Genomic DNA, 24,690 nt, shown 5'->3' on the forward strand with positions numbered 1-24,690 from the left:
ATCAAGGTGATGGCAAGAGAGATGGAATGGAAAGGAACAAGAGGTTTGGAGAAGAGGATATTTCAGATGAAGAAATGCCTCTGGTTTATCACGGTTTTGCCTGTTGCACAGGGTTCTGCCCGTTGGGCACTACTGTGCCGTACCTTTGGGGATTCCCAGACGCTGTTGCTCTTTCGTGAAGCCGCTGAAGGTGGCCTTCAGCGCCTGGGACATCATTTCTTTACTGCTCGGGGTTAGCAAAGGCACATCTGCACATTCCATATCTGAAAGAAGCAGAGGAAGAGAGAAATAAACAACTCACCGAATCTCATGCCCCACTAAGGCAGAGGATAACGGAGTTTGGAGCCACAGGAATTATACATCCAGAACTGAATCAGAAAAATAAGTGAGCCTAACAACGTGAATTTAAACCTCCTCCCAGCTGCCTTATAACTTCGCCCACCAACTCCCCAGCAGGATAGCATGTGACAACATATCACATCAATGCAGCACAGGTTGGAAGTGGTAGTTTTAACCTGGGGTCATGTCACTGTTTCAAGGATGTTCTTGGGTAAGGGACACTGCTGAGTTAGAAACAATGGGCCTGATTCTCTTTTCAGTTATCCTGGTGTAAATCAGGAGAATCTCCTTCACTGACGTCAATGGAGTTATACCAATGCAAAAACACATCATGATACTGACTTTCTTTGCGAAGTGCTTCGAGATCTACTGGTGAAAAGCGCTAGGCAAGAGCTAGATTTATTATTATTAAGATGGGGGAAAGTCAGACCTTAGTGTTTTTTAAACAAAAAACCACAAATCTATTATCTACACTATAATTATACCTTAAAATTGTTTACTACACATGATTTTTAAAAGACCTCTAGGGTCTGCTCCAAAGCCCATTGAAATCAATGCAAAGTCTCCCATTGACTTCACTCAGCTTTGGGAAATTCCTTTAGGGCCTGATCCTGAAAGATGCTGAGCGCCAGCACATCCCATTGAAGTCAGTAGAAACTGTAGGTTTCTCACATGAATAGTCCTATTGATTACAACCAGATTGTTCAGATCCTTAAAAGAGTCATGTGCTTCAGTGCTTTGCTGGACCGGGGTCTTTACATAGTACTGTAATATTCTGATGTGGTGTAGCTGAGATAGAATTCCATTGGCGCATATGCAAAGGGGAATCTCGAGGATGATAGATGCAGACACGCCCACTCTGGCTCTCTGATTTACAGGTTTTATGTAGTATAACATCACTGCACAAGGTCTAAGGGCTGGCCATGATTGAGCCATCACAGAATGAGCTGCTGTCTGTGAAACGCTTTGGTTGTATAGTAGCCATCAATCAGTTAAGCCTCACAAGCCCCCTGTGGAACCCGGTAGCATGAAAAAGGGAAAAATAGAGTTGGCTCAACACTTCAAAGTGCCCCAAAAGGTTTTGATTAGGTGAAAACTGAAGGGTGTGTGGGGGCGGAGGGGGGAGTATTACTTCCCCTGAGTTGGTTTGCCCCATGCCCAGCACTTGGTTCCCAGCCACAGATCCTAGAGAAAGAGAGAGAGAGGAGGAGGTGGAAGCACAGGGAATCTTGGAAAAAGTCCCTTTGTAACAAGATGCAGCGTGACGAAAACCCAGCAGAAAAGCCGTTCAAGGAAGGAGGTGAACAAAGAGCTGGAAAATCCCGGATTAACACAGAGTTACATAACGCACAATCCATACAGTGAAGCAATTGCTGAGTCAGTCACTGAGCAATGCATGGCCACCCCCACCAGAGCCAATGACGTCAGCCCAGAAATTTGGACCTTGGAGTAAATCCTGGTGAGAAGCATTTATATGGCAAGAACTACTTCAGTTTTCAGGGTGGCTGCAATAAAATATATATACACCTCTACCCCGATATAAGGCTGTCCTCGGGAGCCAAAAAATCTTATCGTGTTATAGGTGAAACCGCGTTATATATTGAACTTGCTTTGATCGGCCGGAGTGCGCAGCCCCGCCCCCCCGCCCCCCGGAGCACTGCTTTACCGCGTTATATCGGGTCGCGTTATATCGGGGTAGAGGTGTATATATATTTGTTCAAAAATCCCTATCCTCCCAATTAGAGATCTGACCCTTGAAGTGCTCATTTTTCAAACACACTCTTGAAATATAATGTTACTGCAGAAGAAAGTCATCATAAAATAATCGTCACCAAGCCCTTAACCCTGCTGTAGCACTGTAGGTCTCAAAGCACTTTATAGAAGCAGGTCAGGTAGATTTTACAAATGGGGAAACTGAGGTACAGAGTGGTGACATGACTTGCTTAAGGTCAGTGGCAGATGTGGGAGTTCATCTAAACATTTTTGTTTGAACGACAAAAAGTTTTTCAATAAAAGGGAAATTTTCACGGCAAAAAATTCCATTTCTGTCAAAAAAAACGGATTTTTTTTTTTAAATGAATTTCTGGCTCTGGTTGCCAAAAACTAAAAATTTTAGCTCTCATTGAAATCCCAGCCAGCTCTATTGAGGCCATGTCTACACTACCACTTATGTCAGTAGAACTTATGTCAGCACAAGTTACACCGACCTAAGCACCAGTGTGGACAGCGCTATATCGGCAGAGCTTCTCCCACCAACATAGTTACCTCCATAGGCACCGACTTCTACTCACACCGGTGGGTGCTGACCTCCCTCTGCCCCCAGCTCCGCCCAGACTCCACCGCCCCTGCCCAGCCCCCATTTCAACCCCTTCCCCTGTTCCCCAATGTCCCCACCCCAACTCCGCCCCCTCCCCGCCCTTGGCCCAGCAACTTCCCCTGAGCGCACCATGTTCCCGCTCCTCCCCCCTCCCTCCTGGAGCTTGCTATATCAGCGCTGGGAGGTAGATGGAGGAGCAGGGACGAGGCGCGCTCAGGGGAGAAGACGGAGGCAGCAGTGAGGTGGGGTGGGGTGGGGAGGGGAGCTTGGCTGCCGGTGGGTGCAGAGCACCCACTAATTTTTCCCCGTGGGTGCTCCAGCCCTGGAGCATCCACGGATTCGGCACCTATGGCTACTGCTGCTCATTGGAGGTGGATTAATTAAGTTGATGGGAGAGCTCTCTCCCATCAGGTTAGAGCGACTACACTAGAGACCTCACAGCAGTGCAGCCACAGCTGTGCCTGTTGTGTGCCACAGGCCTTATTACCCTCTCAAAACGTGTGAGAATTTATGCCCCAGGTCAGCAATGGACTTCACTTTCAGCATGTGCTGAAGTCCCCCTGACTTCCATGGGAGTTAAGCATGTGCTAAGTGCTGTGTCCAGGCTAGCTCAAGGCTAGCGAAAGGTCTAGACGGCTCTGCAGACCTGAAGTCCCCTATTCATCCACAGAGCAGATGCAGACTAGCATCAGCCAAGCAAGCTTCCTGCTCCATTCCTGACCTGCAGGGACCCTTTCGAGGGCAGATAGGGGAACTCAGCCCCCCTGGTTAATTCAGTCTTTGGTCCCTCTGCAGAGACTGCCCAATGAGAGCCAGTTGTGGTGGGGGGTGTTTTTGGAATAAAGACAGTAAGAACTTGTCTGAATGCTGGAAACTCATTTCAAACAGGCCAGTCATCGGGGGGTAACAACCTCCAGTCCTCAAAGAGTTGGGCTGGATTTCAACTGGTGACCTACGCACAGAAAGGTTCTGAATAGTCCATGACCATCCCAGACTGCCAACCACCCATCTTTGACTGAGACTTTAATTCTAAAAATAAAAGCATGTCCACAGAAATATATCAAGGGGCCGTATTATCATAAAATTGCGCTCGCTATATCTGCATGCTCAAATCCCCATCTCTGCATGCACAAATCAATCAACTTCACAAGTGCCTTGCTACAGTATTTGCACATGCAGGAGGATTTACACATGGAGATGGGCACAGGCATGTTTTTTACAGGCACTATTTAAAGGGCTGATACTTCAATGGGATCCTCTAGTTCAGACGCCCTGTGCTTATGGGGAAGCCCTTTGAACTCCACAGAGGTCCATATTAGCAGATCCTATTGCAGGTTGAGGGCTGAAGAGCCACCTTTGAGCCCACATCCCTGCATAGAGACTGGATCTGCCCACGACCCACATATTCAGCTGTGCTGTTCAGAGTGAGGATGCAAAATCCACATCCCTTTCCTGGATTCAGACACACAGCTTGGTCTAAACGCAGTCCCATCACAAACCAAACCGAACTGTTTCACTGTCTCCACCCTTGCACCTTCTGCCTTTTGTCACCATGTGCACGATGGGCAGCTGGCTCTAATAGAAGAGTCAGAGATGCTAAATCAAATCTCTTGCTTTTTAACGCCCTTCCCTATGAATCACTCCAACCAGTCACCCTGCCATTCATCTATTGCGAATGACAGAATTCCATGCTTAGTAGCTTTTAAACTGCTACAGATACATCCCCCCCGCCTCCTCCCCCCCACACACACACTCCATTCAAAATTCATGGCCTGATTCTCCGCTCACTCATGCCACGGTGTAAATCAAGGAGTTATTTTGCTGTGATAGGAGAATCAGGACCTTAGAAAACAACAGATTCAAATGCTGCATTCAGTTATTTACTGGGTTTATTAGAGAAGGCTTGAAGGAATGAGCAGGAACCCTAGATATCTCTACTATCCATCTTCTGCTTTGAGATCATGCTGAGTGAAAATGGATCAATACACCTTTCCCTTCTTTATCATGTTACTTTTTAAGGCTTCGCTTTCTGTACTCTGCGGTTACAGGGGACCACACAGGCATACATTGTCCCTTGCCTTTAGCAGGCTGGTTACACTGCAGCTCAATGCTCTCTCTCTCTCAGTATGATGATTCAGGATTAACCTAAGAAAACTTCTCTAGCCTTGTTTCCCACTGAATCAACCATGTACACATGTGCAAGGCAGAACTCTTCAGGCAACGTACCGGGAGGAGGAGGGGACGTTTAGAGGTGCAAAATTGGGAAACTGTTTGTAAATATTGTCGCCATTTTATTACAGGCAAATTAGCATCTGCAAAGTTGTTTATATGTGGGGTCCCCAGCCCCACATTCAAATGTCAAGAATTTAGGAATTCCCTATGAACATTTCGCACAAAGGAAGCTTGGTAAATTTGAGACCTGGCTCATAGCCAGGGGTCATTTGAGGAAAAAGTGGGCCCATTTTCAAGCTAAAGCAAGGAAAACAGAGATTTGCAATGTTTCTTGGCGATTTTCTTTTGTATGAAACTAGATCATTGAAACAAGTACAAGACCTTAAATTTCCAAATTTGTTGTTTCAAATATGTGGCGCTGGTTTCTTTGTTGGAGGGTGTACATTAGACTCAGAGTGTGTTCTGACATGTTCTATTGTATTTTTTCCTATTGGATCTGTAGCTATGAGTGAAACTAATTCTCTTTAGAACTTCATACATTAGGGCCCCGATCCTCCAAAAACGTCCACAGGCCTCACAGTGGTAATTGCACTGAGTGCAGTGGGAATGGTGCCAGGTGAAGTTACACACATGCATAACCCTTGGCAGGACTGAGACATCCATTTGTGGGCTAGTCCCAGACAGTTGATTTGGAGGCTTTTTTGGAGAAGAAACCCCTCTCTATCTCAGCTCTGCCACCCTTGGTTTTGAGATACTTAAATTCGACCCATCAATTTATTTTTTTGTCCCTTTAAACCAGTGTGTATTTCCCCAAAGTGCAGAGCGGGCTTGATTTTCTTCTCACAGGCACGGATGTAACCCCACTGAACTCAGAGCCGTTACTCCCGATTTACGCCAGGGTATGTAAGAGAAAAATCACGCCCTAGCATTCTGTCTCCCATCAATCTCAGTGCAGTGTCACGGGTGCTGTGGGTTTAGAGCAGGCACCCAAAGGTCAGAGCGAAGAAGAACGTTTATAGCAAAGACGGATGAGGCTAAAGTCTGCTGGTTCAATTTTCGTTGCCACCTTAAACTTGGTTTCCAAGACCCAACCTGCGCCAAATATTATGTGCTCCTCTATGTACTGCCCCTGTCCTCAACACATACACACACACCAACAACAAGGGCTTGGAAAGGATTTCTCTAGGGACAGAGGGTGTTAAACCAGGTCAAACTCGTTTGTTTCTCCTAAGCTTTTCTTGGAATTTGCAGCATCATTTAAAAGCACCAGAAACCAGACTAGAGTAGTGGTCTGCATGCTGGTTAGGAGATTAGGCGTTCTAATCCCAGCACTGACTCACTACATGGCTTCATTCCAGTTACTAACGTCTTGTCTGAGCTGGGATAATGTGTGTTGTTCTGCACGGGTGCTACGAATAATGGGCCACCCCTCATTCCTTAAGACCCAGCTCCGCTGTGATGCCTATAAGAAACCAGCTCATTTATAACAGCCAGCTTGACTAGCACATCAGGAATCTGGGCACACTGGAACAATGTGTTTGATATGTTTGTACTGCACCTAGCACAATGGGTCCTGATCCTGTATGGGACCCTCTGGCATTACTGGGTAACCCACACACCTCTTGGGTGTGGTGTTCTGTCCCATCTAGTGGGAATGAGTCTGCTCTGCAGCCTTAGCTAACAGCCAGTTGGCTTTTAGCTCATAGGGTAGAGGCTCATCCACTAAGCTCCAGAAGTCCCAGGTTCAATCCCACCCGCCAACGACCAGGGTCTGTCGGCGTTACAACTGCACTAAAAATATTTAACAAAAGTGGAAGCTCTCGGGCAGACAGGACCCAGGGGATTTTACCACCATGTCCACTCTACAACTTCTATTGTAGCTACCACTGCTGGAGTTGTACTGTTGGCGAAATATACTTCATCCTGCTCCTGCTGAAATCAATGACAAAACTCTCCTTGACGTCTAAGGTATAGGATCAGCATCATGACAGACAAGGTTGTATGGCCTGATTTCAAACGGCCAATGGGAGTTGTTGCTCTGAAAATCAGGCTATTTTCTTCTGTGGCTTAGTTGCCACATGTATGAAAAGGGGACAGGTAATGTTTAAGCACCTCACGTGGGTCGTTATGAGGATTGATTCACGAGGCCAACGTTTTCCAGAGTGACAAGGGATTTGGGCTTGACAAGGGACGAGCTTCAGGCTCTTTAAATGGACCTGATTTTCAGAAAGAGCCAAGCCCATGCCTTCCGCCAATCCAGTCTCTTTCAGGCATCTCAGGGCTCCCTAAATCACCAGGTACTGGAAAAACTTGCCCTGACTGGAGATCCTGGGACGAACAGCTCTAGCAGCAGCAACAGTTACATGGGCCCCATCAAAATCCAGGGGCAGTTTTTATTATTACCAATTATTTGTACGGCGGTAGCACCTACGAGACCCAACCAGGGACCGTTGGGCACTGTACATTCTTTATTAGGTGTATTACAGTAGCACTAGGAACCCAGTCATGTACCAGGACCCCACTGTGCGGTACATACACAAAACAAAAAGACAGAGAGTCTGATTTTTCAGGTGCCTGACGCCTACTGAAACCAATGGGCATTAGGCATCTAAATACCTTTTACAAAAGCAGGGCTGGAGAGATTAAGACAGCAAACAAGCAAAGAGGCAGGGTGTCCCAGAGTTCACCCCCCAGCTACGAGCACATGCTGTCCCGAACCAGCTTCGCATTCATAAACTATTTATTCACAACTTTTTTTTTTTTTTTAAAGAGTTTGAAAACTTACAAACTTTAGGGAATTTGACCTCAAAATGCAAGTGCCTCCAGCTGATGTCAAGGCGCTAGCATCTGGTTGCTTAAGCAAAATAAATAACATTTAGGCTGTGTAGGGAGAGCAGAGTCATTTTTATCCCAAGCTTCCACACCACGGAGTCAATGCCCCTGGAAAACTCCCATTAGAAGCTCATTTTCTTTCCCACCGAAAGCACCAGTGTGTCCTTGTCCAGCCCCTGCTACTTTAAACAGTAGCCTGCACACAAATGGGTGTCCGGTGGGTCAGAGTGGAGCTAGCTGATCTGGCCACCCCTGCGCCTGCCCCTCCTGTCCTTCCTCTGATGGATGGATGCAGAGGTCAGGAACCAGCGCACTGTTAGCTCAGGTAAAAGTGAAATGCCTCCTGCCCCCACTCTGAGGCCCCCTCATGCTCCCCGGCTAATCAAGCAAGATGCCTGGGATTCTGCTGCATGGTTATCAGGCAGAAGGGGCTGAGAGCTCCCTCGGTCAGGGCAATGCCCTCTGCTCCACAGGCGCCCGACGCCAAACAGAGGGGATCGGCAGCTACAAGCTCATGACACCAGGATGCTTCACAGCACAAGCTGTTTTGCTTGACTCAGCGGAGTGGAGGCCCTGTTCCTCCAGCTTTGACAGCAAAGCCGGTCCCTGCCCCGTGAGGCTGAGGGTGCGTAGGGGTGACATGAGGAAGGCAGGAGGGCCGAGAAGCCCAGAGCAGAGAGGGTCGTGGCTGCTGACACGACGCAGAAGGTGTGAGCCATGAGGTGGGAACTGGAGAACTTGGGAGCAGGCGGTGGCTGAGAGGACTGTGGGGGAGACACAGAAAGGAATAGGGAAATGGATGGCAGTGAGACTGGCATCCAACTCACCCTGCGAGGAGAGAAAGGGCCGGCTGGGGAGGGCAAAGAGGAACAGCCTCGTGGCAGAAGGGAAAGGATGGATTCCCGCCAGTGCCCACCTTAGCACCTCACTCCTCGAAGGACAAAGACACGCAGCTCTGGGGGCAGAGGGGGTGCACAGCCCTGAACTAGCTGCAGCGCTGGTCTGTGCTCCACAGACTGCACCTCCGACACCCTGTGTGCATTCTGCTCCAGAACAGACTGTAGGGCGGTAATGAGGAATCTACTCATCTTAGGCACCTTGAATCACCCCAGCCTGCTGGGCTCTCATAAAGGCCCTTCTCCCCTCTTTCCAATGAGCCCTAAGCCACACTCCCTGCTGGGTTTGCCACACCCTCCCACACCCTCCTCTGCACTTATGGGCAGACTCACTCTCCATCTACCTGCTTTCACCTGCCAGCCAGCTGGGAGTCATGGAGGCTTTGCCGCCAGAGCTCTCCACACCCCTGTTGCGCAGCTGTCCATCCCTTTGCTGGTTCCCCTCATGGGGGAAGGGGAGGAGAAGGTAAATCACAGGCAGGGAGCGGGGGTGGATCTTGCTAAGGAGAGGTGGGGGGCCACCAAAACTCACTGAAAGCAGGGACAGGTTCAGGTGGCCTAAACCCAAGACTCAGGCAAGGTTCTCCAAAGTGTCTGCTGAGGCCACTTGGGTGTGGGCTTCACATAGGCCCAAACCCATCCACAGCTTCACATGAAGGACAGGCAAAGCTGCATCCCTTTGTGACCTGAAAGAGCTGAGTTTCCAAGGGCTCTGGATGGAGCACGCCCTGCCTGGACCATGTATATGGCCTGACGATGGAGTTCGGAGGCTGCACACTTCTGTCAGGGCTAAAATGGAAGGACCCTCTCCATGCCCTCCCCCACAGGAGTCCATGTTAGAGTGCTTCTCCCCACAGTCTGAGCCTTGCACCTGCAGCACCCCAGCCTGTCCCAGAACAGCCTGCTCTTTCCTAGGTGCCCTGCTCTGGGTGCGGGAGGAGGGCAGGAACCCTTGGGCAAATAACCCCAGCTGAGCCCTTGTTTATTGAGGCAGGATCAGGCAAAATTTGTCTGCACTTCTGAACTGTTTTCACAAGTGCAGCCTCTCCCTCCCACGCAGGAAGCAGGAGCTGAGCCAGCCTGTTCCAATTAGGGCCCCTTCACACACCCAGCCTAGAGATCTCCAAAATGGGGGGCTGGAGGAAGAGGATGAAGCTTGGGAGAGGGGCAGGAGAAAGGAAAAGGAGCAGAGGATGTGGATGGATAGAAAGGAATGGGGATGGATGGAGACAAGAGGGCGAGTGGGTAGAGGAATGAGGCTGGGAGACATAATGGAGAAGACCGAGCAGGGCAGGAGAAAGGGAGCGAAGGCGTGCTGGAGAGGAGAGATTTGTATCCCGTCTTGGTAGCAATTATTCAGAAACTGTCCTTTTTCCAGGAAAGAAAGAAAGGGGACAGACATTAGCTCTTTCCATTCAAAATAAATAATTTTGGGGGGAGATAAGGATGAGAAAGGGGGGGGGGGGGATTAGGGCTTTTTCCCAAACAGGGAAAAATAAATATTCTGTGTTGGAGATGAAAGCCGGGCTTCAAACAGGAGCAAGAGAGGAAACTGACACCCCACATTGCTTAACACTGCAGAAAGAACAACAAAGCTGGCTTTCTTCCGGAGCGCGGCAGCTTTCTTATGGAGATGGGCGGGGGGAGAGGTTCTTCCAAATAAATACATTAAAGGTTTGAAAAATGTCCCCCCCAACTCAGAGCAAAGGATCTGTGCTATGTTTAGACCCTTTGTGGCCCCATCAGTGCTGTAAGCCTCCTAGGGAAAGATGGGTTCAAAGAGAAGTCTAAGGGTTGGAGTCGGGCTAGGATTGGGAGTCAGGATTCCTTGATTCGATTCCCATCTCTGCCCAGGCTTGCTGCCACTGGCCTTGGGGGAAGCCATGTCCTGTCTCTGTGCCTCAGTTTCCCCATGAGTAAGACAGAAAGGACGCTGAGCTAGGGCAAGGCTTAATTCATGGTTATAAAGTGCTTTGAGATCCTCAGATTCTAGAGAAGCAGCATACGCTAGCTCGGCAGTGCACTCCTGTGATATCACCAGGGCTTCAGCGGTTGCTGAGGCATCCTGCACTCAAAGCAAAGCCATCTGTCACAGATTTCCAAAATATTAACACCTCCCTGCACTCCTCAGGCAAGCCTCTGCTGTATGCCAGAAACGCTTGGGCCAATTCCCCCTGCTAGTTCGGTGCGCAGGGCCAAACTCTGCCCTGCAGGCTGGAGCCCCTGCAGCATGGAGGAACTCAAGGTCTGAAGGTCTCTCTTAGTCTAACCTCCACCATGTCCCATCCCCTCAACCCATTATTGGAATCTTTAATGTCTCAAGTCCAGGCCTGGTCTGTATTCCAACAGCTTGTATAGTGCAGGGCGTCCCCTTGGGCTTGTTACTCTGAATGGAACCATACTGATGGCAATAAAAGGGAACATGTCTGAAATAAATTTAACAGGGACACTGGGGAGGGGTGGAAGCTCATCTGGCTAATTTGGCTTCTGCTTCCCTGCCCCTCTATTACAGGTCTGCAATCAAATTGGACAAGAGAAGGTTCCCAATCACCTTTTCTCCATATGCTATCTCTGACTGCTAGTTGGGGACCAGAACCAACCAGCTCTCCTGATGTCATCAGACTCTCAGCGGACGGGCCCCGCTCTTTTCAAGTTTCCATGCTAAAGTAAGGTATGACCTCTCAAGATATCTTGTCCCCTTTAGGATGGAGGTATTGGACTGAGAGTCCTGGACAATGAGGTCCCCTGTTTATCCACAGAGATGCAGTAGTCCAGGACTTCAATCCCTGGAAGTATGACTCATCCCTGTCTTTGGCAGGGTACCATAGCTTGACCTCCACTGAGACAAAGGGATACAATACCAAACATCCTCAGGAGGCTACACTTCCAGACCTGACGGAATTAATGACGTCAGAATAGATGGGGGGTTTACAGAACAGGATTTTGAGTAAAGAGACCTGGGGTCTATTCCATGTCTCTGCCACAGGCTTGCTGGGTGGCCTTGGGAAAGTCATTTCCCCTTTCTGTGCCTCAGTTTCCCCCATCTGTAAAATGGAGGTGACACCTACCTTCAGAGAGGTGTAGCGAGGGCTAGGAAATGCTTGTCAAGTGCTATGAATGACGGATTTAAAAAGCCCTGCAGCGGTACCATGAGAGAGAAAAGCACGAGCCAAAAAATTCAGAGCAGAATTTGAACTTTCTTCAAGTTTGCAACACTCTGGAGCTGGGGTTTTGGGGGGCAGGTCCTTTTCTGTGCAGAGACATTTATTTAGTGCCTTTCATCTCAAATGTTGGGGGGAACGCACTACACACAGGAATAACTTCACCCACCACCACTGCAATGCAGCCCCTCTCGGATTGGAGTATGATGGCAGTTCGACAGTGCCCAGCAAAACTATGCAAACACCTCTGGGAAGTTTAAGGCCCTGTCAACTTGCAACCTTGCCCTGGTTTAATTAAAGCGATTTAGTTAGTTAACTGCGAAGCCCCTCTGCAGGCACTCAAACTGATTTAGATGAAACGGCCCTCGCCTAAATGAGCCATTTCTAAACTGGTTTACATCCACAAAAGGGCTTATCCTGGCTGAGCTGTACTGGTTTAACTAACCTGTGCAAGTCCCAGGTCGGCACTATCTAACTGTCCAGATTAGGATGCCGGAGCCTACAGTGGAGGGAAAGGAGCCAACAAAACACCCTACTCAGGAGCCAGCCCTTCAGAGACGACCATCTTTCAATGGCCAGAGCCTTATGTCACTTTTGCTGCCTGCTAACATTCTAGGAGGAAGGGAAATTATGATGCAAACAGTTTAGGGAGGTGGGAAATCCCCTTTGGGATTAGCTCTTTCACTTTCAGGTTTGTTTTTCTTAAATCCCTTTTTAGCAGGGACAGGAAAGCACTGGCAGATTTACAAATCCAGTGTTCTTCTTCGGGACATGCCTCCCATGTGATAATCATCTCTAATCCCTACTAACCACTTTGCTAAATAGCTCTAATTTGCACGCACACACTCGCTGCCTCTTGAAAGATAAACTAAAGGGAGCCCAGGGTGGGGTCAGCAAATCCTGTAATAGGCACCAGGCTCAGAATGAAAGGAGGTCAAGTGAACCCAGCGAGCGGCGCAGAAGCGAACAAAGCTTGGATGCAGGCAGCGCTCATCCATGTGTGAGCAGCTATGTGCTTAGCAATGAGACATTGCACCATGCACAAAGGGCTAAAACCCAGGTCGGACTGAACCACCCTGATTCCCAGGAGCAGAGCTGAACTGTTCAATGGCAATGGGAAAAACCTCCAAAACTACAGAGCTCCCGATTGTTTAAGCAACCAGAAGTTCATCTGCCTCTTGGAACCAGTCCTAAATATTCAAACTGCTCAAGCCTAGGCTCTCTGGGCTGGAAGTCTCTGCAGGTTTCTCTCTTCTAGACAAGCTGGAAATGCAGTGAGACCTGTCTCACCTGCCTGGTGGCCCTTGCACATGATGAAGCTAAAGTTGGCCAGCCTGAGCTCTCTGCTGCCCGAAGTGTGAACCGTATCGCTTTTCCAATCCGGGTTACAAGCACCAGTCCATTGTGCTAACCTCTAATCTGAGCCCAGTGCAATATTACGCGGCGCTACGAACACCCATTCAACTGCACGGACCAGAGGAGTGAGAAAGCTGAGGAACTGCTGCGAGTTCACGGCTCGGTTCTGACTCTGACCCTGATCACCGAAATTCTTCTGTAGGTGAAACTGGAGTATCTAAAAAGGCTGGCAGAACGAGTCTGTTAGCCTCCTCCACTTCTATCACTGACAGGCTGACATTTCCGGGGTGTCATTTATTCCTCCTTCCAGCCCCTTAGGGCTTGCCCCTGGATTTGGCCCTATTTTATTCTATATGGGTTTTTATACTGCACTCATCTGAGTACCTTCCAGGAGAGCATTAAGCAGCGTGACTACACATCTGTCCAGTGGTGTTTGTTCTCTCCTCCTCTCTCCAGAGGGAGAAGTGTGAGGAGTGGAGTTTTGGCAGGTTAAGACTCCAAAGAGCACACCCTCCAGAGACTTGGCTTTGAGTCTCCTGAAGGTCAACCACGTGAAATGGGTTTGCTAGTTTCAACCAAATCCCCAGCGGTTTCCTGTCTCCATCACCAACGTGTGGCTGCCCCATCTCTGCTCAAGAGAGGCTCAGGCGCAGCGGCTCAGCCCTGAGCTGTAGCGCACAAGGCGCTGTGAAGGCCCAGGACAGGGAGAGCAGAGGCATTTGCAAGTCAGGAAGGTGATGAATTGGCAGCACCATGTCAGGCGTGCTCTAGAAAGGAGGCATAGAAAGGGAAGGCTGCCCACAGTGTGAGATCACTACGCAGGGCTACCAGACCCCCACACTGCACTAAAGTCAAATTAGAAATGAAATTCACCATTGCAGGGCTCTGTGTTCATATACAGGGCCATAATAAATCCATCAGATGCCTTCCCTATCTGTGATCCCTCTAGTAAGACTCTCAAGCTCACGGTCTGATTGGCTAATTACTCTCTCCTGTGCCCTAATACTCTTAGGACAACCCCTCCCACACCCATCCCCGCTCTCCTCCACCTGCCAATCACACACACACCCATCTCCGTGGCCAACCTCTCCAGTATCACAGCCGCACTCTCCCTCCTTGGAAAGTCAATGGACAGCGACACCATGAGCCTCAAACCAGGCCATCGAAAAAAGGAGGACACTTCAGTCTCAAGCCACGTCTGCACTACAAAATTACATCGACCTAACTGACGTCAGCGTCCTCACCAGGAGCACTTGCCACGATTGTACTGTCAGTGTGGGCCATTGTGGGACGGCTCCTGAAGGCCAGTTACAGTCGACGTAAGCAACACAGTGTCTACACTTATACTGCGCTAGCCTAACTATGTCGACTGTGACTGTACGCCACTCGGGGAGGTGGGGTCCTAAATCAGCATAGAGAGCCAAATTTGAGCGAAGACGCTTGCACAGCTAGGTCGACGCAAGGCAGTGTAGTGTGGACCAGGTCTAAGGGTGAGACTCCACCATAATGCTTGGGGTGGTTACAGAGCAACTTCCATCCCAGCTCCTGGGAGTTATCTGCCTTAATCCTATTTGCATCCAAGGGACATCAAACTCATCAAAACCCAACATCAGCCCCCTCCTACCATCCCCCCAGCCATCCCAGCCTGAAATTCCCCAATCCCAGTTTGACTGACAGCCACAGTCTTGGAGACACTGCTCTCTCTGTGTCCCTAGCGCTGGCCCCCAGGCTGAGTCAGTGACATGTAATGCCAGACACATGGACACATGGCGGAAGATAGACTTAACTACCCTCAAGCTAGGGTGACGTTCCATGCCAAACATCTCTCTCCCCAGCAAACACCCCCCTCCCCTCACTGGTGCACAGAAAGACCGTCTACATGCTAGCGGATGAGTGCAAGCCCCTGCACACCTGATATCTGGGCTGCTGGTGACTCCTGCTGAGGCTAGACCTACTACTGAAATGACTGCCTGGTTTGGAAGCTGGCAGTGGTCGGTGAGCTCAGCTCAGTTTAGCACTCAACCTCTAACTGTGCAGACGTGCTAAGAGCACTGAGCTGGCTGCAGGCTATCACTGGACTGTCCTTCTGCTAGAGACGGGCTCTCTTTAGGGGAGCAGCTCTCTGCTCAGACCGAGGTCACATCCTCGAGAGGCCGAAAGCATGAGGCCATGGTCCAGCATGACTCCTCAGACACAACACGCCGGGGCCACTTCCCAGGAGTGTGTGTGCTTGGAAAGCCGAGAAGGTAGAGGGAAGGTGGACCCAGAGCTCACTCCCTAGCTCTGCAGCTCTCTCCACTCCCACCTTTGCTTCAGCAAGATGAGCAGCTAGGATGATGATCAAATGGGGGCAATTGCTCAGAGGGCGCGCGCAGGTTGTACAAAGTCCTCCATGCATCACTGCAGGCCCTTTATGGTTTCATCATTCCTGAGAGAAGGCCCCTTTCTCTAAAACATGGCTACTGCAGCGTCTCTTTCCATACAGCATATACAACTTCCCTCCCCTGCGGCTTCACTGCTCCGGTACCTACTCTGGAAAGATTAAAGCTAGCTTGGGTACATCTATACAAGCTGCAGTCTCTACACATACCCTTAGCACATGCCACTTTTCAGCGGGGCTTGGTGAGAGAGGACAGTAAGTGTGGAGGGAAGAACAATGGCTCTGTGTTGTATTGTCTCGAACACTAGGGTCGCTTCTCATCACCCTGCTCTTTGGCCAGCCCAGTTCTTTTCTGCTCAGAGACCTTTCCATCAAATCGGAGGCTAAAATCTATTTCCTTACTGAGAGCTTTTCCCCATCCAGCACAGGATGTGCACTCCCGAATTTACGATAGCGGGGCAGGCCTCAGTCCCCCCCCGCACGGTTCTCACGCGTAGTGGCCCAACTTGGTTTGCCATAGGTTTTTTTTTTTTAAGGAAATAAAATACCCGTGTCTCTGCTTTTAAATCAAACAAATAATTCTGAAGGCTTTGCAAGCAGATCAGGACTGGGAGTTCAGAGCGAGGCTGATAAAGCTCAGGAGGGTTTGTTCAGACCAAATAATATTAGACCAAGAATAATCACCAAAACGTATGGTTCCTCCGAACAAGTAACCAATTCCTGTAGCTATTGGCCAGAGATCATGTGGCTATTAAAGGTCTCAGCCCCTTTTCTCCCCTGCCCTACAATCAGAATTGCCTCTTTGCACCATTGTGTCTATTGATAGTGGAGTTTTGCACTTGGAAAGGTCCCCTCCTCGTCCGCTCTTTCTGGCCCTCACACCTCCCCGCGCTATGGTTCAGCCACACATGGAACAGCCCTTGCATCAGATGTTGAAAGCAGGGGAATTCACAGAATCCACAACCAACTTTAACCACCTTCTCCAGCTTGGCTGAATGTTTCTTCCCCTCCTTGGAATTATGTTGTATTAAAAGACGAGAGAGCAAGTTAAAGCCTGAATCAGAAATGCCAAGGACAAGGACAACCAAGCATCTCCCCTCTTCTTCCAGTGTGCCGCTTCGTCGGCAGAGCAAGCCCTATTCCTTCAGTCCCCCCGGCACCTGGCATCATGGCCTCCATCCTTCCAGCAGTCAAGGCACCAGCAATGCCACCATGTGGTCAGCTACAGAGGGCGCTGCTGAGCCCCGCAAGGCACTACCCTCCTGCAGTACTCAGCCTGGTCTATAGCTCTTCTGCCTCCAGGCTGTGAGGGAGGAGAGGAGTGACCACTAGCCACCAGCCCTCAGATTACTTGAGGCTGCAGGGAGAAGGCTAAATAAGTGCCACTCTCAAAAGCACTGGAAACCTGGATTCCAGGGCCTCTACCGCTTGAGCTAAAGGCACTCGCTCCCAGCAGTAGAGCAAATCCTGCCTCCCCACGCCCATGGGCTAGCCTCCAGAGAGCAACATCCCACATTCATGCACACAGCACCAGGGCATTCAATCCTAGCACTGGCCCTGGGCAAATTCCAGGGAATAAGTAGGTTTTTGCAGCACGACTCCCCCTTGCAGTCTGTGAGCCAGGCATACGCTGCACAACACCCCCCACACCCCTCCCCCATGTCACTCCACCCATGCGCTCCATGCCAGCTGGGGGAGGACATCTCAGTTGCCCGCTCCGTGAGCCCTCAGCCTCTTGCTGAGACTGCAAACTAGGGGGCCAGTTGTGGTGGTTCCTACGCTGCATAAACCTGTCTGCTGGGAAATGGATGGAGCTCGTCAGCTGAACTGGCCGGCAGCCATCCCCACATTTTATTATCCACTATAATTATTGCTGGAGTGAAGTTAGTGCTGGCAACAGTCCTCTGTTTATCCCTTTCTTAGGGCTTCTGCAGGGATTCTCAACCTGGGGGCCATAACCCCAAGGGCTGGGAGGTGTGGCTGGATGACAGGGAGTCACCGGGATCCTGCTCTCCCCATATTGGTGAAGAGGAGTCTGGGAGGGTGGCGGGTTCCTGGTTGGATCCTGGCTAGCTGGGAGGAGAATCTGGAAAGAGGATGGGGTCTAAGGATGGTCCAGTGGTTCGGATGCTAGCCTGGGATTTAGGAGAGCGGCGTTCAAGTCCCTGCTCTGCAACAGACGTGTGTGACTGCGGGTGAGGCACTTGGCCTTTCTGTACAATGGGGATAGGATGCTGCCCTGCCTCCTGGGTGGGTTGTGAAGGTACGTTAATGACGGCGAGGTGCAAAGATGCTTCAGTACCGGAGGCAAGAGAAGAACCTCCAACCACGAGCCAGTAGCCCAGAGCAGGTACTGTAGTGCCTGAGCACTTTTACCTGAGTATGGATTCAGCCTCCGCCGCCCTTGCGTGGGGATGTATTATTCCCCTCCTGCCCTGTTACTTTTACACAGGTGGGGAGACTACGGCACAGAGAGGCGATGGGGGGTTTCCAAGCACAAATGACAGGGAGGTGACCCTCACCCCACACTCCTCCTGGCACCGGAAAGCACATGTCATACAGCTGCCACAACACAGGTTTCCTGAGCCCACACCACCACTGTCCTTCCAGTCTCGTCCTTTAGGACCACAAGATGCAGCCACCAGGGCAAGGCACCAGGTCTGCCAAGTTACAGCGAGCTGACCTGCTGTGACCTCCCCACCCAATGGGAAACAGGGCTATGCCGACCCCTGGGCTAGAGGAATGCACCAGATAAGCCAGGAAAGGCCTTTGCTAGTCCTGATTTCCTACCAGGGATGGGACAAAGCAAACACAGGGAAGAGGAGGACGTGGGAGTGAGCTGTGGAAGGCAGCCAGAGACGTGTTCCTTCCCACAGGGCTGCCCTGAGAGCCCTGCTTGTCCGGCCCCAGAGCCGAAGGCCTGGACAAGGGTCCATTCCATGAATGACTCTGAGCGGGGATTACGTCACTTCCCAGCCTCCTCCTCGCTCTCTCAACGGACAGCTGGGAAAAGCGGGGGGTGGGGGGGAAGTGGGATTAAATCAGAGTGGCCGAGGGCCCTCGGATTGGCTCTCAGGCAGCCTGAGCCTGGAAGCTAGGGAGAGAGGCGGAGGTACATGCAGGATGCAGCGTGCAGCATTTGCAAGCTGTTAAGGAATTACAGCCAGTCTGGCCCCAAGCCTTCCCCGGTAGAAGCAGACGGTGAAAGGCTGATTGATTGTGGCCGCTTTGGCCAAGTGGCATTTAGGGGAGGTGGGGAGAAGGGGGCGGGAGGAGTGTCCTTTGGCTACTTGGGATCCAGGGGTCCTTGCCAAAGGGACTCAGGGAATCCGCAGCGGATTGTAACCGCCTGTGGTGAGGTTCAGCTCAGGCGATCAGCCATGGATGGATACTGTCACCTCTAGCTCATCATGTTAAGTCAGGTCTATAGCAACTGAAAGTTCTCACCACCTCATGGCTTATGTGAGATTGGAGAGGGGTAGTTTGAGGGGCCGCAGTCCAGTTCCTCCCGGCATATAGCCGGTCTGTGACTGCTAGCCCCGAATATCTCCAATGCCCAGTGATGGGACACTAGATGGGGAGGGCTGTGAGTTACTTCAGATAATTCTTCTCCAGATATATGCCTGGTAGATCTCACCCACATGCTTGATGTCTAACTGATCATCATATTTGGGGACAGGAAGGAATTTTCCCCTGGATCAGCTTGTCAGAGACCCTGGGGGGGTTTCGCCTTCCTCTGCAGCATGGGGCACAGGTCACTTGCAGGTTTAAACTAGTGTCAATGGTGGAGTCTCTGTAACAAAATCTTGAAATCATGATTTGAGGCCATCAGTGACTCAGCCCGAGGTTATGGGTCTGTTACAGGAGTGGGTGGTGGGAGGCTCTGTGACCTGCAATGAGCAGGAGGTCAGACTAGAATGATGATCATGATGGTCCTTGCTAACCTTAAAGTCTATGAATGTGTCCATCTCACAAAAGGTAGCACTGCCACGGTGATGACCTGGTATGGGGGCCCTGGGCTCTTCAACAGCTCCCTCCAGGCAGGGCCGCCCAGAGGATTCAGGGGGCCTGGGGCAAAGCAATTTCAGGGGCCCCCTCCATTAAAAAAGTTGCAATACTATAGAATACTATATTCTCGTGGGGGCCCCTGTGGGGCCCGGGCTAAATTGCCCCCCTCCCCGGACGGCCCTGCCTCCAGGTCACAAGGGCAGGTGGAGCCATGGAAATGCAAGCCTGTGCTGGATCTGTGGATAGAGGACAGGGAGGCTGCTGGTGTGCGGACGCCACTGCCTGTTATGGTGACCCCCGTTCTCTCATTGTTTCCTTGTACTTCCCCGTCTGTTTATATCCATCTGCTGTCCCTTGTCTCATACTTGGTTTGTAAGCACCTTGGGGCGGGAGCTGTTCTTTTGTTCTGGATTTGTACAGCACCTAGCACACTGGGGGCCTGTGCCATGACTAGGGCTCCTAGGTGCTACAAATGGGACACAAGAAGAGGAAGGACTTCAAATCTCCAGGGCTGTCCACACAGTGCCCTTCACCAACACTGAAGCACAGAAGGACACTGCAGCCACCTTGCCTCCCAGTCAGTCTGCACAACTCAAACTTCTGGCAAAGATCTGGGTCACGGGCCTGATCCAAACCCACTGAAGTCAATGAAAAACTCTCTGGGTCAAGGCAGGCCGCGCGTTGCAGGTCTCGTGATCATGCTTTCGGGGAAGCAGAGTATGTCAGGCTTTTCCTGCTACAGCAGCCATCTCGTTTCTTTCCCTTTGGTTAAATGTGAAATGAACAAACCCCTGGCCTCACTGAAGCCAGCTGAAAGTTTGCCTCAAAAGGGGACGTTATTGGGGTGACATTCTGCTCAGGAGCAACTATGGGGAAAAGAGAGTGGGAACCCACTGAGAAGCTGGGAAGAGGGCCAAGGCAGAGAGCCGGGGAGTGGGCGAAACTGAACAGAAAGGGAGAGTGGCAGAGAGAGGGCCAGAGAAGGTGACAGAGAAAACATAAATACAATACCCAGTGCCCTCGCTGGGCCAGTCCGGCTTACTGGGGCTCAGAGACAGCCAGTCCCTGAGAGGGAGCACTAGCTTCCCTGGGGCTAGAGAAAACAGGAATCTAAAAGGTGAATCAGTGTCAGGGTGAGGAAAAGGTTTAAAAACCACAGGGCAAAAAAAGACGAAGGACCAAAAGCGAAACCCGAATTCAAACTCTGGGCAGGGCTCCAGGCCCCGAACCCTGGGTCAGGCTCCCGGCTCCAGGCCCTCGAGCGCCTGGGTCTCTGAGTACACAGTCTTGCCAAGCAAGAAGCAGCCAGCAGCTCCCACAGCCTGGCTTGGCTCAGGACCCCAGAGGTTGGGAAATCGTGAGTCTCGTAAGGGCTCTGACGAAGGCAGTAGCACAAAGAGCTCCATGACCGTAAGGGGATCTTTTTGGAACAATCTTTTCCGAGACAAGTCATGAGATTGTTTCTTCCCAGGAATTTGCTCTGGCAGCTCCCATTGGCCGGGCGCTGCTGACTCAAGAGACAGCCTGGCTCTACCCTCCAGATGAGTAAATAAATTGACAGGGTGGTGGGGAGGGGGGAGTTCCACACCAGTGCAGGATGAGATGAAAGAGGGGAACGAGTGCAAGCGTGGAGCTATGACTCCTCATGCCTGGTGCACTCAGTCAGACGAGGATACAGCCCTGACTTGGCAGCACGCTGGCTGCCGCTTTGTAATACACTGAATTAGTCACTGGATTAGCGAGCACATTTACACACACTCGCACCCAGCTGTTTAAAGACACGCTGTCTTCCACACACACACACACACACACACCCTCCAGCTTCATTTCCCCCCTGTATTTTTATATCCCGAGGCCAGATTCTGGCTTTCAATCAGCGTTTGCTCTTGGCAGCCAGCAGACTCCAGAGGCAAGAAGCAGCCCTCGATTACAGACTGGAGACGCAGAACGGCTCACACTGCTCGGGTCAGCCCCCCTCCAATATGGATGGATCCAGGGAGTGGATCAGAAATGGGAGGATAGGAAGTTGGGGAGCAATGGGACCTCCCTGCCCCCATTCGTTTCTCACTCTCTTCTGAAGCACGTTGACGTAACCGATTTGCACCGTGGCTAGATCGGCCCGACAGACTGCATGGTCATTCTATAGGATCCATACAGGCCCCATACTGCAGCGTCCAGCTGCTTGAAAGTGGGAACAAGGGAGAGTCATCTAGCTCGAAGGCAAAACTCGCACAGGACCCTGGCCTTTCATGTTTAAAGCGTTAGAGCAGGCTTCAAATCTGAAGCCGCTTAGAGGGATGGAAAATAGCACCAGTGACTAACAGCCCTGCTGGGCCACAGCTACTGTGGCAGCTCCAAAACCTCACTGCTTACGTAGGAAACTGAAGCTTTCCTGGCATAACTGCAGAACACCCGGACTATGATGCTGTGGTACCCAGGTACCAAGAACAGGATGTATCGCTGTGACGCTAGCAGCTCATCCCTCAACTTCATAGATGAGACAAGCCCGCATGAGAGGGTGTATTTTACTTCAGAAGAGAGAACTGTGGGTCTAAGCACAGGTCTGGGAGCCAGGACTCCTCGGTTTTACCCTCCAGAACTAATGCTCTCTGTGGCCAAACCAGGAATAATTCTATTATTTGATTTCACACAGTTGTTTTGAGAACTCAGCAATTGATGCCCATCTGGCGCTTTCGAGACAAAGCGCTGAGTGTTCTCATTTGAGTTGTTTGGAAAGTGCGTTCTTTTTCACAATCCGTTTTTTTTTTTCCCTTTCAAAATTTCTCATTACATTTTTCTGGCTTTTCCTTGGAAAAACAACAACAAAAAATTGGGGGGTTCTGAAAGCCGGTTTTGCTAACGATTTTCAGTTTTGGATAAAAAATTCAATTTTTGAAAACCAAAACTTGATACTGAAAACCAAAAATGTGGGGAGGTTCCGTTTCTAAAATGTGGACCAAAACAGCACATTTTTCCATAAACTGTTCATCTGAGTCAAGCAGGCATTTTTCGATAGCTCTGGTTATCGTACCAAACCCATCACCATGTAGGAGTTTCAAACTGCCCTTGTGCTGCACATTAGTCACTCCCACCTTCATGTCATCAATGTGTATAGAATCCCGCTCCTCCTTCTTCAAATCCACAGCCCCTGACTATGCAGTCTGCATCAGGAGCTCTGTTCACTGAAAGCGGTATAGGGCCTATGACACACAATTGAGCAAGTCAGAATCCAGCCAATAGAGGGCAGTGGTGCATACAAAAATTAACTGTTAATTATATCGACTAGCATGCTTGATGCCAAAATTCTCATGGATGCCAAAACTGCCAGTCCCAACAGCCAAATACAGCCTGTCCTCCCTTGTAACTACAAAGGAGTCAGCTAGAGAGGTTTTTAATGCTGTTGATCTCAGGAAGTTTCAATTCAGCTATCAAGGAAAATACAAAGAGAAGCAAAAATAGGTGGTGATGGTACATTTAAAAATATTACAGACCTGCACAGTGACCTTGGGATGAGGCTAGGTGCCTCAGTTTCCCCATAGAAGTGCATTACTGATTACTTGTCTCATGGAACCTATGGTTAACAAAGCACCTGGAGACCCTGAGATAGGATGTGCTAGATAAGGGCCGGAACTGAAACGTGCTGAAGTTAACACCAAAACTCCCACGGAATGCAATTTAGTGCAGGCGAAGGCTTTCAGAATGCAAAGTCTCAGCTTAGTTCAGTCACCCCACTTGACGCTTTAACTTGTTTGTCATCACTTTACTCTCTCATGCTCAGATAGAAAAAGGGCGGGCAGCAGGCTACCAAGAGGCTGAAATTAGCAGGACAGGGTGTGCATGGCTCGTCCAGGCATCTCACGACTAGGTCTACAGGCACATTCCACGTACATCGGGCAGACTCCTTGGAAACACGTCCTCCATGCAAATATTTCAAACGCGAATTGGAGGCGGGATGGTGGGGGGAGGGGCTGTTGGGTTTTTGGCACAGCGTCTGGGTTCTCTCATTCAGACCCAAATTCCTAACTGTGCCATCACCCTTTGGGAAAGTGCTACGACATACATAATCCATGTAGAGCCAATTTAAAGCCCTCCACGTATGAAAATGCATTTCATTCCTTAACAATCCACTAACGCCTTGCAGAGTTGGGTGCCGGCGTGACATTTCCAAGCCACCCCCGTCAATATCGACCACATGGTAATCTCTTCCCTTCGCAGTGTATAGGGGGAGTCGCAGGCTCAAATCCCAAGAGAGAGTATACACCAGCACTCCGCCCCACAGACACACTAAGTCTTGTATGGGGCACAGATACAAACTCCCTTGGCCATGAACCAATCTGAGATTAGCTGCATGTCTAGCCAGTAAACACTGATTCACCCCCGCGAGTGCATGCGTATTCTTCCTTCTTGTAACATTTGTCGAGCACGGACTGTCCTGTGATAAAGAGCTCTACATCTGCAGGTATTACAGGAGCGAGATAGTGGTTGGAAGAGAGGACTGAGAGTCGGGACTCCTGGGTTCTAATCCTGGCTCTGCTGCTGATTCCGCTTCAGACAAATCACTTAGAGAAACTGAGGCAGGGAAGCTATCTGTAAAGTGGAGCCTCTGTTGCTGGTTTTAGAGGTGTTGAGGCCTAATTTGAAAGGTGCTTGGAGATCCTCAGATGAAATGGACTATCCATGAAACTATCATTACACCAGGGGGGAATCAAACTACTGCCCCAGCCCTTCTCAACCCCAGGACAGAACAGCACCAGGAGACACTTACAAAGGGTCAGCCATGACTGAGACCAAGGGAGATGGGGGATAAAAATGGGGTAAATACTAAACCTCCTCCATCCTCAGCAGGGAGAAAGATGGGTGAACCCTCAAGGCCTCCTGAGAAGTGGGGTGACGAGGAGGGAAGACATCAGAGAAGGGGAATGGAGATCTAGCATTTTCTCCTACAGAGGCCAGAGCGGATGACCTTGCCCCATGCCAAGAGAATACTGGAGGTAGGGACACACGTAGAGGAAAGAGGCGGTTTGGAGGCCAGAGGGTTTGGAGGCCTCTGTACATCTGGAATAAACCTCCAAACTTCTGCATATCTACTTGGACCCCAAGCTCTGAAGCCCTGATTGTTATGGCAGCCATATTTTAAATGAGCCACCAGAATTCACATATAACTTAGCATCACCTACATGTACAAACTCTTAAGGTACAGTTTTTGTCTGCAAAACACAACATCCAAAT

The 24,690-nt window shown here is 50.3% G+C and overlaps 1 protein-coding gene across 4 annotated transcripts in view; it reads right to left on the bottom strand.

The window, feature by feature from the left end:
• ETS1 (ETS proto-oncogene 1, transcription factor) overlaps positions 1-24,690 on the bottom strand; it is a 121,739-nt gene that overhangs the window by 36,521 nt on the left and 60,528 nt on the right. For all 4 annotated transcript variants that reach the window (XM_054005417.1, XM_054005416.1, XM_054005418.1 and 1 more), the window contains one exon: positions 144-263. In XM_054005417.1, the coding sequence (XP_053861392.1) occupies positions 144-263 (120 nt within the window). The remainder of the gene's footprint in view (positions 1-143; positions 264-24,690) is intronic.

The sequence above is a fragment of the Malaclemys terrapin genome, chromosome 15, assembly GCF_027887155.1.
Source record: "Malaclemys terrapin pileata isolate rMalTer1 chromosome 15, rMalTer1.hap1, whole genome shotgun sequence".
Classification (NCBI taxonomy): domain Eukaryota; kingdom Metazoa; phylum Chordata; order Testudines; family Emydidae; genus Malaclemys; species Malaclemys terrapin.